Here is a 16252-nt window from a genome sequence, read left to right on the forward strand (position 1 = left end):
CTGTCCAAAGGGCAGCTGTGGAAAGAGTGGAGAGATCAGCGTTGGCTGGTGCTTTTCCTCATCAGCCTCTCCGAGGTGCAGTGAACCAGGATAAATGGGCTGTAGGGAGAATGAAGGGGAATTCAGAGCAGCATTGGCATGCGTCAGACAAACCCCTAGGATGTGTCTCGCCAGAAAGCTATTTAGCTGCTGCAGTTCAGGGTCATTGGGAAACATGGATACAGCCACTGACATCAATCCAAACACCTGAGCCATCTGAAACAGTCTAGCAGGGTGTGAAATAAAATCCAGTTGCATCACTGCCTCGGTTTTATAGCACTCTGCCCTTTGCTTTAGCGGAAAGGGATCGAAGAGAGGAATCTCTCTCTGCACCCAAGCAGAGTGCTCAGCTTCCAGCCCTGAGCAGAACAGGCCAGCTGGGGACTGGCTGCACCGGAACAGGAGTAATGGACTCCCACTCTGGGAAGCCTCATACCACTGAAACTTGGGTGCTGGGACCAATTCTCCTCAGTATTTGGGCGCTCTCTGCTGGATTTTTCCATACCAGAGCCCCCGTCCTATTTAGCAGCATGGGAAGGGCAGGCGGGACACAAGCCCCCTGCACATCTTTCCAACCTCAAGCTTAGGGCTATTGTTTCAGGCTATGTTCAGACTCCAGCAGCACTGGCCTCGGTTTCTATTCCAGATGTTCGCCCTGCAACTCGAAATATAGGCTTTAAATGAAGTGAAGGTGGTGTAAACCCTGGTGCCGAAGGGGCTTCGCCCAGGCTGTCCCTTGCTGCACTGCAGCACTCTGTGCTTGTGCTGAATAGTTTGGCAGAGAGGAGTGTACTCTGGGGCACAGGCTCTATTCCAGATGACAGACTGAAGTAACAGCCATGGAGCTGCAGGGTCTATCCCTCTAACCTTAACCTGCTTTCCTCCACCAAGGCCATGGACTTGGGGCTTTCCATTCACCCTCACACTAGTGCAGCTGCATCAGTGCTGAATAATGGGCTCCAATTTGGGACAAGGGAGACAAGGTCATGCAGAGCTAGGGTACACATGACTGATGCTCTTCTTCCCCGCCGTGCACAGAAGGCAGGGAGGGAGGTTTCCCTTCTCTTACCTTCGATGACATTCTCCTCCCTTTATTGCATTGGCGAGCAGCGCCACCGTCAGCTTCCTGAAATCAAAACAATTCGGTTTAGGTCTACACTGCAACTACAGGTGACACTCGGCACTTGTAGATGTACCCAAGCCAGCTTTGACCTAGCTGGCTCAAAAAACCCCTGTGGGACCCTGGGTATGTACTCAAGTGACAAGCCCATGTGTTCATGGCTTCACTGCCACTATTATTTGAGCTAGGTAGATCAACGTTAGCTCAGGTACGTCTACACGTGCTGCACTCACACGTCAGGTCCGTCTACACATGCTTCAGTTACACTTTGCAGTGCTGATGTACCCGAGTTAGGGAAAATGTGCAGCTGTGAAGCGATCCAGTTGGTTGACCCTTCCGAGGAGTTTCATAGCATGGAGACACATTTCTCCGATTATTTTCCAAGAGCCGAACGACCGCTTGGAAAGGATCTCAGCATGGGGCAGCACCAGGAGGATTCCATCTCTTTCATACAGATCTGAATAGTACCCTGGGGCCTGATGCTGAAGTTAGCATTAGTGGGAGATGTGGGTGCTGGACCCTTTGAGAAGTGAGGCTCCCTCACCGCAGAAAACAGCACACTCTATTGGTCAGGAGGAAAGGCTAAAGCTCAGCAATTTCCAAATGGACACCTGAGAACCAGTCATCGGGGCAGTGATTTTTTTTTCAGTGTTGGTATTTAACAATCCCCTTTTACTTTCACTAAAGAGGTGCCAAAGGTCCATCCAGAATGAACAGCACTCCCATTCTCATTTATTGTAAACTAAGCCAGGACTTTTACAATCGCCAGCTGCTGTCTGGTCTTTGCAGATTAGTAATTCCATGGTATATTCTTGAACTGATCATTCTAGTTTGGTCCACGTTACACTTTTTAGTGATCAAGATTTTTCAGGGGAAAAAAGAGTAATCTGATTTCATTAAATTTTAGCTCTATTCCCCCAGAGATATCCCACTGGCATTGACCGTCTGAATGTCTTCCTCTCATTGGAGAATCCTTTTCAAACAGAGCTGGGTGCCTAGTGCAATTGTTTCCCTAATTATTCCCAAAAATCTTCTCAGTTGTGCTGCAGTTCCTAGAGTAAGACAATGGGTGATATGCAGCTGGCGAGAACACGGAACACTTGCCTGTAGAATTGAGATTGGATAAATAAATACAGAAAGCGTCACAGGGTTAGCAATGGTAGCAGAACCTATTTGTCTTAGGAAAATACCTTGTTTATCTTTCCCACCTTGAAATAAGGCAAGAAGCCAGAGTTAACGTCTTATTTAATGTGTATGTTCAGAAAGGTACATTTGATTCTTTGTTACACTACTCATAGCTACATCCAGCACAACACGCAGGAGAACAACACGGTTACAGGTACCATTGAATATGGCATGACAGACAACAAAAATGGAACAAAGGCACATTTTCTACAGTAAAGGCAGACACAAGTGACAAAGAAAAATCCATTTATATGAAGTAGATTTATCTTGGTCATTCAGGACCCAATCCAACGTCCACTGAAGTCAGTGGGAGTCTGAGCACGTCCTGACAAGCCTTTCCAATGTGTGACTACTGAAATCTTATGTTCCACTGCTGAACAGGTATCACCTTTAGTATTGGTGTTGTAATCAACACTGAGCTTGACCTGTTTCAGTGCATTTGGTAAGTTTGGATAGCAGAGCAAACAGCAAAGATGTGAACAGCAAGACGCTGGAAGAGTTTTACTGTAACAGGCAATTAATAATGCTTCCCCTGGAAAATATATTCAGTTGTTTTCTTATGCAGAGACAACACAGCAGTCACTTGAGTTAATAGCTTGACGGGGCTTGGCTCTCTGGAAGACTTTCAGCAAAGGCAGAGCCATTCTGGTTGAGCTAAGCTGACATCCAGCTGATCTTGCTATGGGCAGCACTGCATTTTAGAAGCCTCTCCCTTCTAGGGAAAAACACTCAACTGGGGACACTTGCTTTCTAAACTACTGTGCTACCAGGAGCTAGCCCTGGTGTTGCATCAAATGAGCGGTGAATCACATACCACCTCTTGTGTGTTAAGGAATCAGAACACGAAGAGGCCATACAGAAACTTGAACAAGTGAAACCAAATGCAATATCAGGGCCTTGCAAAACATCACTGAGGCAGCAAGAAGTGATCCCATTAGACTTATCTGTGAACTGCATGGAGTGTAGGCACTCAGTCTGGACTACAAAATACTGCCTCAGACTAATCTGAAAAAGTCATTATTGTTCACCAGGAATACAGGTGGTAGGTTAGTTTGGGATGCCAAGAACAATATTTCCTATTAGGGAAGGCAGGAGGCCTTTCATCCTCATACACCAGAGTGTAAAAATTTAGTCTGGGTTTGGAAATACGCTATGTGAGCAGCAAAGGAGACGGGAGCAGGGGGGATCATTGAGGGTTACTAAAAGGAGAGATGAGGCCCAAATCCTCAAACGTATTTAGGCTCCTAACTTTCTGTGAGCTCGGAGCCTAAACACCTCTGACGATCCACACTTGAGTATCTAGTTGATGCCCAGGTGGAGATCTGTTCCCGAGACTCAAACCAGAGCGGGTTGGCAGCAGAATTGTTGGCGTTAGGAAAGTGATCTCTGAGCAGCTGATGAGAGGTACCTTCTCATGGCCAATAACTAAGGACTGAGAAGAAAAGCAACAGATCAGCTTCTAAAATTTGGAGCTCAACTAGGAGGATCATTTATCACATCAGCATGTAAGATGACCATGGAAATAAAAGAGCCCAGAGCTCCAAGATGCAAAGAGCAGAAATGTCATTTTAAACGCATCATGCATCCTCCTCAGGCTTTCACAGGTGCTGCCATTTGTCGCAGGATATGATTCACTTTGAGACGTCTCCTAGAAATTAGCGTGAACGAATCAGTACCTGCGTGAGCAAAGAAAATAAAAAGAGAATTTTAGAATAAATCTCCCGCTGCCGTCAGTTGATACCTTTAGTTTTCATTCCAGTATCTGTCAACATGGAATCCAGAGGACAAATCCTAACAAATTATTAGGGATAAAAAGAGCTTGCTGCTGTGCTAAGAAATGAGGAAGAGTGGCAGCTCTGTTGTCTATCAGATTCAATAAGAGCAATGGCAGTTGGGAAGTATGGGGGCTGTCAATTCAGCATCTTCTGCAGGTGCTGGGCCTGATTCTCCAATGCCTTGCACTGTATTCAGTCATTTCCCCCTGCACCAAACGAACACAGCGTGGATGTAAACATTATCTTGCTGACTGGTTACACTCCTTGGCCAAGGGACTACAAAGATACAGCTTCAGCTTCTTGGGAGGCAATCGCTTGTCTGCTCTTCCCACAAATCTAGATGAGTTAGCACATTGGGTCATTTTCTGGGAGAGCCCAGCTTCAGAACCTGGACAGCTCATACGCAAGAGAGCATTCACAGCATCCAGGAAGATTTCACTGACTGTCAGCAAGCAGTAAGCCATATTTCAGACGGACCCAGCATCCTCAACTTCCATTATACTTCATCACTTAGGAACCAGTGTAGTCCCCAAGCTACCAGACTAGAGTTCAGACCTTTTACCTGACTTGAGCTAACTGACAAGTTGAACAACTTGGAATTTACTGCCTCTAAGGATATGGCTAAGGACTAGAGAGACTAAGGGCATGGCTACACTTGCAGATGTAGAGTGCTTTGAGTTAAACCAGCCTTCAGAGAGTGCAGTAGGGGAAGCGCTGCAATCTGTCCACACTGACAGCTGCAAGGGCACTGGCGTGGCCACATTTGCAGCACTTGCAGCGACATTGGGAGTGGTGCATTATGGGCAGCTATCCCAGCATGCAAGGGACTGCAATGTGCTTTTCAAATGGGAGGGGTAGGGTTGAGTGTGACAGGGAGTGTTGTGTGTATGTGGGGGGAGAGAGAGTGGCTTTTGGGGGGGCGGAGAGCATGTCAGCATGCTGTCTTGTAAGTTCAGACAGCAGCAGACCTCCTCCCCGACCTCTCTCTCTCACACAGCATTCCACAGTAGCGGCTTGCATGCTGGCTGTCAGAAATGGAGTCTTGAAAGGACATATCCGCATTCCTACAGAAGATCAAAACAATGACAAGAGTGGCCACTTGATTTAAGGGGATTATGGGACGTTTCTGGAGGCCGATCAGAGCTCAGTAATGCAACACCTCGTTCACCCTGACACCTGGGTGTTGTAGCCAAGGCGCAGCAAACGTTATTCCTCATGCAGAGGTGGAGTCAGAGCGCTCTACAAGCCTTGCCAGTGAGGACGGGGAGTGAGCTAGTGTGCCCGGGGCCAGGGGCGGCTCTAGGCACCAGCAAAGCAAGCGGCTGCTTGGGGCAGGCCATTTGCAGGGGCGGCAGCTAGCAGGGATCGAGCCTGGGAGCTGAGAACCAACAGGGGGCCCTGGGAGCTGGAGTTCCTTGGGTAGCTCCCTGCCTATAGAACAGGGGTCGGCAACCTTTCAGAAGTGGTGTGCTGGGTCTTCATTCATTCACTCTAATTTAAGGTTTCGCGTGCCAGTCATACATTTTAACATTCTTAGAAGGTCTCTTTCTATAAGTCTATAATATAGAACTAAACTATTCTTGTATGTAAAGTAAATAAGGTTTTTAAAATGCTTAAGAAGCTTCATTTAAAATTAAATAAAATGCAGAGCCCCCCAGACCGGTGGCCAGGACCCAGAAAGTGTGAGTACCACTGAAAATCAGCTCCAATGCTGCCTTTGGCACCCGTGCCATAGGTTGCCTACCCCTGCTATAGAGCCAGCCCTGGAGCAGGGAAAGAACTACATTTCCCAGCATTTCCTTGGCCACTACCAACAGGAAAGCGGGGGAGGGAGTATGGTAGCTGAAACCTCATGCTGCTGCTTGAGCTCACTGCTAGAGCAGGGTGGCACTGTGAATGGGGAACAAGTGTGCCCAAGGAGTAGAAGGCTTTGGCCCAGATATCCCCTTCAGAAAACATCCCCAGACTGTCTCAGGGTTACTGGTGTGACCTCACCTTGCAGCCCCCAGAGAAAGAATTGGGTGGACTAGATGGACAGTGCCCCTCTCTATCTGAAGCCTAGCAAGGGAGTTACGTGGCTCTCACTAGACATTTAAAATGAAAAGTAAGGGAGGGGAGGCTCGGGACCCAGGCAGCTTTAGATGCAGTACCAGCCACTTAGGAGGATTTCCACTTCTGAGCCATGGAAGCAGAAATTGACTTTTCCTTTCCAGATGTGGCTAATATTCAGAAAGGGAATCTAGCACCTGCCTTCCAGATTTGAACACCTCAAAATTCAGGAGTGCTCAAGCTCAGTTTGGGCAGCTGTTACTTCATTTCTCCTAAATCAAATATACTGTTCCACTGCAACTTGCTGTAGAAAAAGTAGGATAAAATTGAGCAAGAAATGCTTCCCAGTGGGTATTAGGACTGGAATTGCTATTTTCAACAGCCAGTGCCTGTTTGTTTGTTTGTTTATTTAAAAGGAAGACAGTGATCCTGCATTGGCAAATTCCCTATAGAAAGAAAGAGTGGAACAAAAGAATAATAAAAGGCACCTCAACTTTTCCTCATTTATGGAAATCAGTCTTATAATAGGCATCCAGATATCCTCCAATCACACAAGCTGAAAATTGTTCCACTTTACTGCAGCTCTGTAACTATATGGGAGCCAATCCTGTCTGTGTTCTGTGCACATCCAAAATTCCTGCTGAATGATCCGCCCTGGGAGTGAGTTACCAGTGACCCAGGGCTGGGGCAGAAAGAGGGTGCAGGTGGGGGAGGACGGGGAAGAGCCCAGTGCTGAGGTGGCAGGGGGTGCAGGTGGAGGAAGCAGAGCCCAGGGCTTGGGTGGTAGGGGGGCACTGGTGGGCGGGGAAGGGGGGTACCCAGAGCCGGTGCAGCACAGGGTGTGTGAGAGCCCAGGCCTGGGGTGCCAGGGCATGTGGGTGCAGGGGGGAGCCCAGGGCTGGGGCAGCAGGGGAATGCGGGAAGGGGAAAGCCCAGAGCTGGGGCAGCAGGGGGTGCAGGTGGGGGGGAGAGCCCAGGGCTGGGGCAGCACAGGGGTGCAAGGGGGAGCCCAGGGATGGGGTGGGGGAAGCCAAATTTTATTTTGCCTTGGGTGGCAGAAAACCTAGAGCCGACCCTGCCCGGGGCTGCTTTATTGCGCTGTATCTCACAAGTGTAGCCAAGCCCTAAACCCTTTCCTCGAACTGTGCAGTTTACCCCCATGGGTCTCTTTGGCATTGCGTCTTATATAATCATTTGCCTCTGCAAAGTGGGTATAAAATTATATCCTCCACTTGAGCAAGGGGAGAACTGAGTTGGTAGCATTTTATGCTCATTTTGCACTGGCAAAAATGATTCTCTACATGGAACAAGTCTTGTCAATCCCTGAAAGAGAGCCCTGTGGCTTTAAAGTGGGGGTGGGTAAACTTTTTGGGCCGAGGGCCACATCTGGGTATGGAAATTGTAGAGCAGGCCATGAATGCTCACAAAATTGGGGTTGGGGTGCAGGAGGGGGTGAGGACACTGGCTAGGGGTGCAGGCTGTGGGATGGGACCAGAAATGAGGGGTTCAGAGGGCAGGAGGGGGAATCAGGGTTGAGGCAAGGGGTTGGGGTATGGGGAGGGTGAGGTCTCTGGCTGGAGGTACAGGCTCTGGGGTGGGCTGGGGATGAGGGATTAGGAGGGTGCTCCAGGCTGGGACCGGAGGGTTCAGAAGGTGGGAGGGAGATCAGGGCTGGGACAAGGGAGTTGGGACCAGGGCCGCCCAAAGGATTCCGGGGGCCTGGGGCAGTCGGTAGCATGCGGCTCCAGTGGACCTCCCGCAGGCACCGGAGCCGCGGGACCAGCAAGCGGCAGGGCACCCCCTGCGCGGCGAAATGTCTAGAGCTGGCCCTGTTCAGCGGCGGGGGGCCCTTCCATTCCGGGACCTGCCATCTAAGTGCCCCGAAGACTCGCAGTGGGGGCCCCCCGCCGGCAAATTACAGCCGAAGACTGGGTTGCACTTCGGCAGCAGGTCCCGCTTCGGCGGTAATTCGGTGGCGGAGTGTCCTTCCGCCCCGGAGCGGGAGGACTCCCCCGCCGGCAAAGACCGGGACCGGAAGAAGCTCTGGGGCCCGGCCCCGCAAGAGTTTTCCGGGCCTCCCAGAGCGAGTGAAGGACCCCGCTCCAGGGGCCCCGAAAAACTCTCGTGGGGGCCCCTGCGGAGCCTGGGGCAAATTGCCCCTCTTGCCCCTCCCTCTGGGGAGCCCTGGTTGGGGCATGGGGGAGGGGGTGAGGGCTTTGGCTGGGATGCGGACTCTGGGGTAGGGCTGTGGATGAGGGGTTTGGGGTGCAGGAGGGTGTTTTGGGCTGGGATCAAGGAGTTCAGAGGGCTGGAGGGGGATCAGAACTGGAGCAGGGGCCACAGGAGGAGCTCGGGGTGTAGGCTTCAGGCAGCACTTACCTCCAGCAGCTCTTCGAAGCAGCAGCATGTCCCCCCTCTGGCTCCTTTGCAGAGGCACGGCCAGAAGGCTCTGTGCTCTGCCCCATCCAGAGGCGCCGCCCCTGAAGCTCCCATTGGCCACAGTTTCTGGCCAATGGGAGCTGTAGGGGGCGGTGCTTGGGGCGGGGGCAGTGCACAGAGCTCCTTGGCCATGCCTCCATGTAGGAGTGATGTAGAACAACATCCAAACTAGCAATGTCTGGCATCTTCCTTTGCAGAGAAAATGGAATAAGAAATGTGGCTGTCTGGAAGTGAGGACTAGCTGGAATTACTATGCCAAACTAAACTTTAAAGCGGGGGTGGGCAAACTATGGCCCGTGGGCCGCATCTGTCCCGCCAGCTGATTTAATCCACTCCAGACAGGGAGCGGGGTCGGGAGCCACTCCACATATGTGTGCCGTGGCTCTGTTCAGAAGGCAGGGGGCGGGATCAGGGCTGGGGCAGGGGGTTGGAGCATGGTGGGGGGAGGCCTTTGGCTGGGGTGCAGGCTCTGGGGTGGGGCTGCAGATGAGAGGCAGGAAGGTGTCCAAAGGTTTGGCCGATCGCAGCTCTCACTTGCCCCGGTTCGCCTTTCAGGCCAATGGGGGCTGCGTGAAGCGGTGTGGGCTGAGGGATGTGCTGGCCGCCACTTCCCGCCGCCCCAGTTGGCCTGGAAGGTGAACCACAGCCAGTGGGAGCTGAGATTGGCCGAATCTGCAAATGCAGCAGGTAAACAAACCAGCCTGGCCTGCCAGGGGGCTTACCCTGCGGGCCACATGCCAAAGGTTGCCGATCCCTGATTTAGCTGATCAGCACAAGAACTTTCATTGTGTTTGTACAGCACCTACCACAGTGGGACCCCTGATCTCAGTTGGAGCCTCTAGTATAAATAATACATAAATTGGTCCGCTTGGAGCTTTTCAGCAAACAAGGGGTCAAAACAAGACAATTCTGATGGAGTTTAGTAGGTTTTTAAAGAATTACCATCTGGAAATTAAAGCTGGTGCTAACATATCCTTGGATTTAATCCAGAATGACCAAGTGAGACAGAAACCCAGGGCCTAGTGTTCCCTTTTTAAAGCTGAAGGTATAAATAGAAGCATTAGTAACCAATGTCGAATGGAACCCTTCCTCTCTCTTAGACAGATGCATTTAAGCACTGGAGATGCTGATTAAATCCTCTTTTGTATGTTAGTCAATAAAGTGAGCTTACATTGCTGAGGTTTGCTGCCCCTGCTTTCAGGTTGCTTTTATTTTATTTTGTTAGCAATCTCTTTCAGAAGGCCTTTCAGATCATTCAGCTAAAAACAAAAACAAATCAAAATTCATGTTAGTTTGAAGTCAGCCGAGCTAATTCCAAGGCATTTTTGCAGCTTGGATAACAGGCAGCGAGATGTATGAGACAAATAAGCAGTAAGTCCTTTAAAATGCCTGGGAATGGCTGTAAAACAGTAACAGTAACTCCCATGGCACCTCCAAGTTAAGCTCCTGTTTCTTTGGTTACCCTCTGAATGCCAGCTGTCAGTGACTGAGCATTAGCCAACTGCTATTTGCATTTACCAGACAAACTCAGCTGTGCGGATAAACAATGCAGTGCTTATAGTTATTTTTCACAGCAAAATAGCCCTAGTGAGCAATAGAAGTGCCCCTTCAAACATTGCCCAGTACAGTCCATTTGGAAGGAAAACAACAATTACAATTTTCATCAATGCGATAAAGGTAGTGAGTCCTAATACACACACATTTCATGCATTTAACTGACTCCAAATTACTCTGAATCGGCCTTGGCTCCTGAGACGGGATCACAGATCTGGTCATTGGAGTTTTGTGGAAACCAGTCTACTGTAAAGACTGTTATGTTTTTACACTTGTTTCCTCTAATGCTGCTTTCACTCAGATGCACACACAGCAAACTGCTATCCTTACCCTCACTGAGCCATAACTTACTTCCTGGGAAGACAGTGGGAATACTCATGGATAAGGTGCTGTAGGGGGATCAGAATCTTGCTTGGTGGAATTAACTGGACAGGTGACAGCGCACTCTGCCACATGAAGTTTCTGCCTCCAAAGTGTATTTACAATGAGGAAGACACCTTGTTCAGTTACTATGCAACACTGACATTCCTTCTGCTTTAGAACTCTCTAGTGGTTTTCTAGTAATCAAGCAATGGGTCTGACAAGTACATTGCTCTGAGGCAGTTCCTGAAATTGAAGCATGTTTAAGGCACTATTTAGAAATTAAATCCTACCTAATAAAGCTCTTACGAGCAGCAGCACAGCGTGGCTTCTCTCCACATTTGCAGAGCTCAGAAAATATCTGCTCCTTCATTCTTCAGCACAACAAGATGCTTCCTAGTATCTAAGCGACCTCATGTGGCTGTTGTAACCTTATCAGATGTTATTTTCTGCTTGAGGCACAGTGCCTCCACTCTGTCCCCAATACAGGACAGTACCTTAGATGTACAGCCCTAAGAAAATTATATCTGACTACAGTTAAGTGTAAACAGTGCATAAATAAAGGGGTCCAGTTTCTATATATGCCACTTACTGTCATATCAGATAGACACATATTCCCCAGACCAATCAAAAACAAAGTACCTTCATATCCAGTTGTCTAAATCGATGTGCCATCCTGTGAAGAGATGCCAAATACCAAAATGAATCTTGTGGGACTAAAAATGAAACTAGCGATTGGCATCTACTCCTTGATTTAGTGTCAGACTGTACAGCAGAACATTACATAGAATTAATTTAAGGCAGGACATCTAGTCACATAAGAGCACCCAAAATGTGGACCAAGGAAAACTATGGCTCTTGGATCCTAGAATGATCTTCTACTCTGAATGCACATAGTTGAAGGTCAATGACAAGGCTGATATTGACTGCAGGTGTTATCGCCTGGGAACTCAAATAGTTCCCATTTATCTTTCCAGGACGAGACAAGTCGTTATGGCTGTGTGCACCTGGTTTTGATCACATCTAATGTAACTCTGGATAAATTACTGTCAGTTTTGCTCTTGGCAAGTTTCTTACATAACCCTTTTTGGCTCAAAAATTGGCCACCTTAATTTGAATTTATCTAGCTTGTAACTTAATGCTGAGCAGCATATGGAAAGTTGTACTTATGCATTTCAGGATGAAATGTCCACAGCAGGAAAGCTGCATGCCCTAGCATGAGTGAAACCCTCCACTGAAATTTACTAGCTTTTCAATGCCAAAAATGAAAATGGAGAACACCTAGACACTATTGGAGGGTTGCTTTTTATATTCAGTATCATGTTCAATAAAGTTGCATGTGTGGTCTCCATGGGAGTTAGGTACCTAAATCCCTTTAAAAAGCTGCCCCTATGCCTTTTGATAACTTTGTTCTCTGATTCTGGTCTATATACCATTATTCCCCTTGGCAGTTTGTCTGATTTAGTTGTTGCTCTAAAAATGCTGAGATGATTCTTGAAAGAACTCTGAGGCTGATCAGCCAAGTGTCAGGATTTGACAAAGGATTTGTGAAGCTACCCAGAGCCTTAAGACATATCTAACCTTTCAAGTCCCAACTAAGACTTGGAGACCCCATCTACTACTAGTACTTAGTAAAGATTTCTGATGAGCGTGGAATCCCTGCAACCTATGTATAATCTTACTTCTCATGGTTACATGTCTGGTATGCGCCATAAATCTATGTAAAAATGCTTGTTAGCTCTTAGATAGCACTCTTCATCAATGAATCTCAAAGCACTTTGAAAAAGGAGGAAAGCATGAGTCTTTGGGTTAAGTTTAGAGGCAAGAGCAATAAGGGTGATGTAGTGGTGGGCATCTGCTATAGACCACAAGAACAGGAGGATGAGGTAGACAAAGCTTTCTTCGGACAACTAACAGAAGTTTCCAGATCATAGGCCCTGGCTCTCATGGGGGACTTCAATCGCTCTGACATCAGCTGAGAGTAGGGTGACCAGATGTCTCAATTTTATAGGGACAGTCCCGATATTGGGGGCTTTGCCTTATATAGGTGCCTATTACCCCCCACCGCATCCCGATTTTTCACGCTTACTGTCTGGTCACCTTAGCTGGGAGAGCAATACAGCAGTGCAAAGACAAGTTTTGGAGAGTGCTGGGGACAACTTCCTAGTGCAAGTGCTGGAGGAACCAATTAGAGGTCATGTTCCTCTGGACCTGCTGCTCACAGACAGGGAAGAATTGGTAGGGGAAGTAGAAGTGGGTGGCAACCTGGGCAGCAGTGACCATGAGATGGTCGAGTTCAGGATCCTGACAAAAGCAAGAAAGGAGAGCAGCAGAATACGGACCCTGGACATCAGAAAAGCAGACACTGACTCCCTCAGGGAACTGATGAGCAGGATCCCTTGGGAGGCTAATATAAGGGGGAAAGCAGTCCAGGAGAGCTGCCTGTATTTTAAAGAAGCCTTATTGAGGGTGCAGAAACAAACCACCCTGATGTGCAGAAAGAATAGCAAATATGGCAGGCGACCAGCTTGGCCTAACAGAGCAATCTTTGGTGAGCTTAAACACAAAAAGGAAGCTTACAAGAAGTGGAAACTCGGACAGATGACTAGGGAGGAGTATAAGAATATTGCTTGAACATACAGGTGTGTAATCAGGAAGGCCAAGGTACAATTGGAGTGGCAGCTAGCCAGGGATGCGAAGGGTAACAAGAAGGGTTTCTCCGGGTAAGTTAGCAACAAGGAGAAGGTCAAAGAAAGTGTGGGACCCTTACTGAATGGGGGAGACAACCTAGTGACAGATGTGGAAAAAGATGAACTACTCAATGCTTTTTTGTCTCAGTCTTCACAGACAAGGTCAGCTCCCACACTGATGCACTGGGAAGCACAGTATGGGGAGGAGGTTAGCAGCTGTCAGTGGTGAAAGAACAGATTAAGGAATATTTAGAAAAGCTGGACATGCACAAGTCCATGGGGCCGGATGCAATGCATCCAAGGGTGCTGAGGGAGTTGGCTGATGTGATTGCAGAGCCATTGGCTGTTATCCGTGAAAACTCATAGCGACTGGGGGAAGTTCCAGACAATTGGAAAAAGGCAAATGTAGTGCCCATCTTTAAAAAAAAGGGAAGAAGGAGAATCCAGGGAACTACATGCCAGTCAGCCTCACCTCAATCCCTGGAAAAATCATGGAGCAGATCCTCAAGGAATCCATTTTGACATACTTGGAGGAGAGGAAGGTGATCAGGAACACTCAACATGGATTCACCAAGGATCAACCTGATTGCCTTCTATGATGAGATATCTGGCTCTGAGGATATGGGGAAAGCGGTGAACATGATATACCTTGACTTTAGCAAAAATTTTGATATGGTCTCCCACAGTATTCTTGCCAGCAAGTCAAAATATATGTATTCTATAAGGTGGATAAAAAGCTGGTTAGATCGTTGGGCTCAGCAGATAATGATCAACGGCTCGATGTCTAGTTGGCAGCCGGTATCAAGCGGAATGCCCTCGGGGTCAGTAATGGGACTGCTTTTGTTCAACATCTTCATTAATGATCTGGACGATGGGAGGGATTGCACCCTCAGCAAGTTCACAGATAACACTAAGCTGGGGGGAGAGGTAGATACAATGGAGGGTAGGAATAGGGTCCAGAGTGAGCTAGACAAATTGGAGGATTAGGCCAAAAGAAATCTGATGAGGTTCAACAAGGACAAGTGCAGAGTCCTGCACTTAGGATGGAAGAATCCCATGCACTGCTACAGGCTGGGGACTGACTGGCTAAGCGACAGTTCTGTAGAAAAGGACCTAAGGGTTACAGTGAACGAGAAGCTGGATATGAGTCAGCAGTGTGCCCTTGTTGCCAAGAAGACTAACAGCATATTGGGCTGAATTAGTAGAAGCGTTGCCAGCAGATCAAGGGAAGTGATTATTTCCCTCTATTTGGCACTGGTGAGGCCACTTCTGGAGTATTGCGTCCAGTTTTGGGCCCCCACTACAGAAAGGATGTGGATAAATTGGAGAGAGTCCAGCGGAGGGCAATGAAAATGATTAGCAGGCTGAGGCACATGATTTACAAGGAGAGGCTGAGGGAACTGGGATTGTTTAGTCTGCAGAAGCGAAGAATGAGGAGGGATTTGATAGCAGCCTTCAACCACCTGAAGGGGGGTTTCAAAAAGGATGGATCTAGACTGTTCTCAGTGGTACCTGATGACAGAACAAGAAGCAATGGTCTCAAATTGCAGTGTGGGAGGTCTAGGTTGGATATTAGCAAACACTCTTTCACTAGGAGGGTGGTAAAGCACTGGAATGGGTTACCTAGGAAGGTGGTGGAATTTCCATCCTTAGAGGTTTTTAAGGCCCAGCTTGACAAAGCCCTGGCTGGAATGATTTAGTTCGGGTTGGTCCTGTTTTGAGGTCTGTACCAACCCTAATTTTCTATGATTCTATGATTATCCCCACCTGACAGATGGGAACATTGAGGCACAGAGGGGTGATTTGCCCAAGTTCACCCTACCAAGCTAATGGAAGACATTTTTAGTATGTAATTGTACATAAATGAATCTATTCAGCACATATTGTGTGGATAACGTCTCATGTCAAATTTGCAAAATTTTAATGAAAATGTAACAGCCTAGGCAACCAACCTGCATTATGCTAATGGATTATAAAATCTCCAATATTTTACTTGAGGCAGAATGGATGAGCTGTTTTAGGCTGATTTTATTAATATATCAGTGTATAAGCAGACTTTCTAAATGTAAAAAAAAAGGTTTTCTTTTTCTTTTTTAAAAAATAAAAAGTTTGCAGAAGTGAAGTTTTGTCTAAGAGAGAAAAAACAGACAGACATACTCCTCTGAAGAGTCGTTTGCTTTGGAATTGATTTTGACAAGGTAATTTTCTTTCATGACTGCTTCCCATGCAAGCGTCTCATTGTCCTCATATTTTGAACCTGAGAAATACAAAAAGGCATTAGACTAACTTAATCTGCCTGTACCGTTTTGAAATGTGAAAAAGCCAGCCAGTGATTCTGTTGACCAGGGCTAACGGAATTCATTCCTCTGCATACAGAAAATTAGCAGCGATAATGTAAATAGAACATTAATGTATTTTATTGCCTGGTCATGGCATGGGAAAAGCTAACTGGGTTTGTATTAAAAAGAGGAATTGACTCACATTTCCACTCTAACCTCCGAATGGACACTATATTTGAGGTTTCGAAGCATTCAGCTTTGAGGAGGTTTTAAATGAAGTGTGAATTTTCTGGCTTCAGGCAAACATCAAACATGCAAGTGATGCTGTGTGACAATTTGGGGAACCTCACAATTTAGTCATTCTGTGTCATCCTACGGGGATGACAAAGTCACCTTGGAGGAGTCTCTGGTCACCTGAGGGTGTCACCTGACAGAGAAGACTGGAAGGTTATAAAAAAATAGAGGAGGCCATTTTTCCCAAGCTCAGGAGGAGGGAAAAGCAATCCAGAATGTAGATGCCTTATGAGGCTAGGGACCCTGCCTGCTTACCAGAATCCAGATGGTCCCCTAAGCATTCCCAAAGCGCGAGGGGCAACTGCAGTTAGGATTTGTATTATGTTCTATATGAGCCCCACTCCCTTGTGCTTTAAGTAAAGTAGAAGAAGAGCAATGGTGAGACTGGCAAGGTGTCTGTACGGGTTATATACCTCACAGCTACCACGCACCTTCTGAGAGAGTTCAACAGGAACCCAAAAGCTCACA

General features: G+C 47.6%; 1 protein-coding gene across 2 annotated transcripts in view; it reads right to left on the reverse strand.

The window, feature by feature from the left end:
- Window positions 1-2420: 2420 nt before the first annotated feature.
- The window catches only part of TRPM8 (transient receptor potential cation channel subfamily M member 8), a 120023-nt gene continuing 106191 nt past the window's right edge, over window positions 2421-16252 (reverse strand). For both annotated transcript variants that reach the window (XM_030580838.1, XM_030580837.1), the window contains 4 exons: window positions 15369-15468; window positions 11164-11197; window positions 9779-9866; window positions 2421-4020 (listed from right to left, as the gene is read on the reverse strand). In XM_030580838.1, coding sequence (XP_030436698.1) covers window positions 9816-9866; window positions 11164-11197; window positions 15369-15468 — 185 coding nt within the window. In that variant the 3' untranslated portion in view covers window positions 2421-4020; window positions 9779-9815. The remainder of the gene's footprint in view (window positions 4021-9778; window positions 9867-11163; window positions 11198-15368; window positions 15469-16252) is intronic.

This window comes from Gopherus evgoodei, chromosome 11 (genome assembly GCF_007399415.2).
Source record: "Gopherus evgoodei ecotype Sinaloan lineage chromosome 11, rGopEvg1_v1.p, whole genome shotgun sequence".
Classification (NCBI taxonomy): domain Eukaryota; kingdom Metazoa; phylum Chordata; order Testudines; family Testudinidae; genus Gopherus; species Gopherus evgoodei.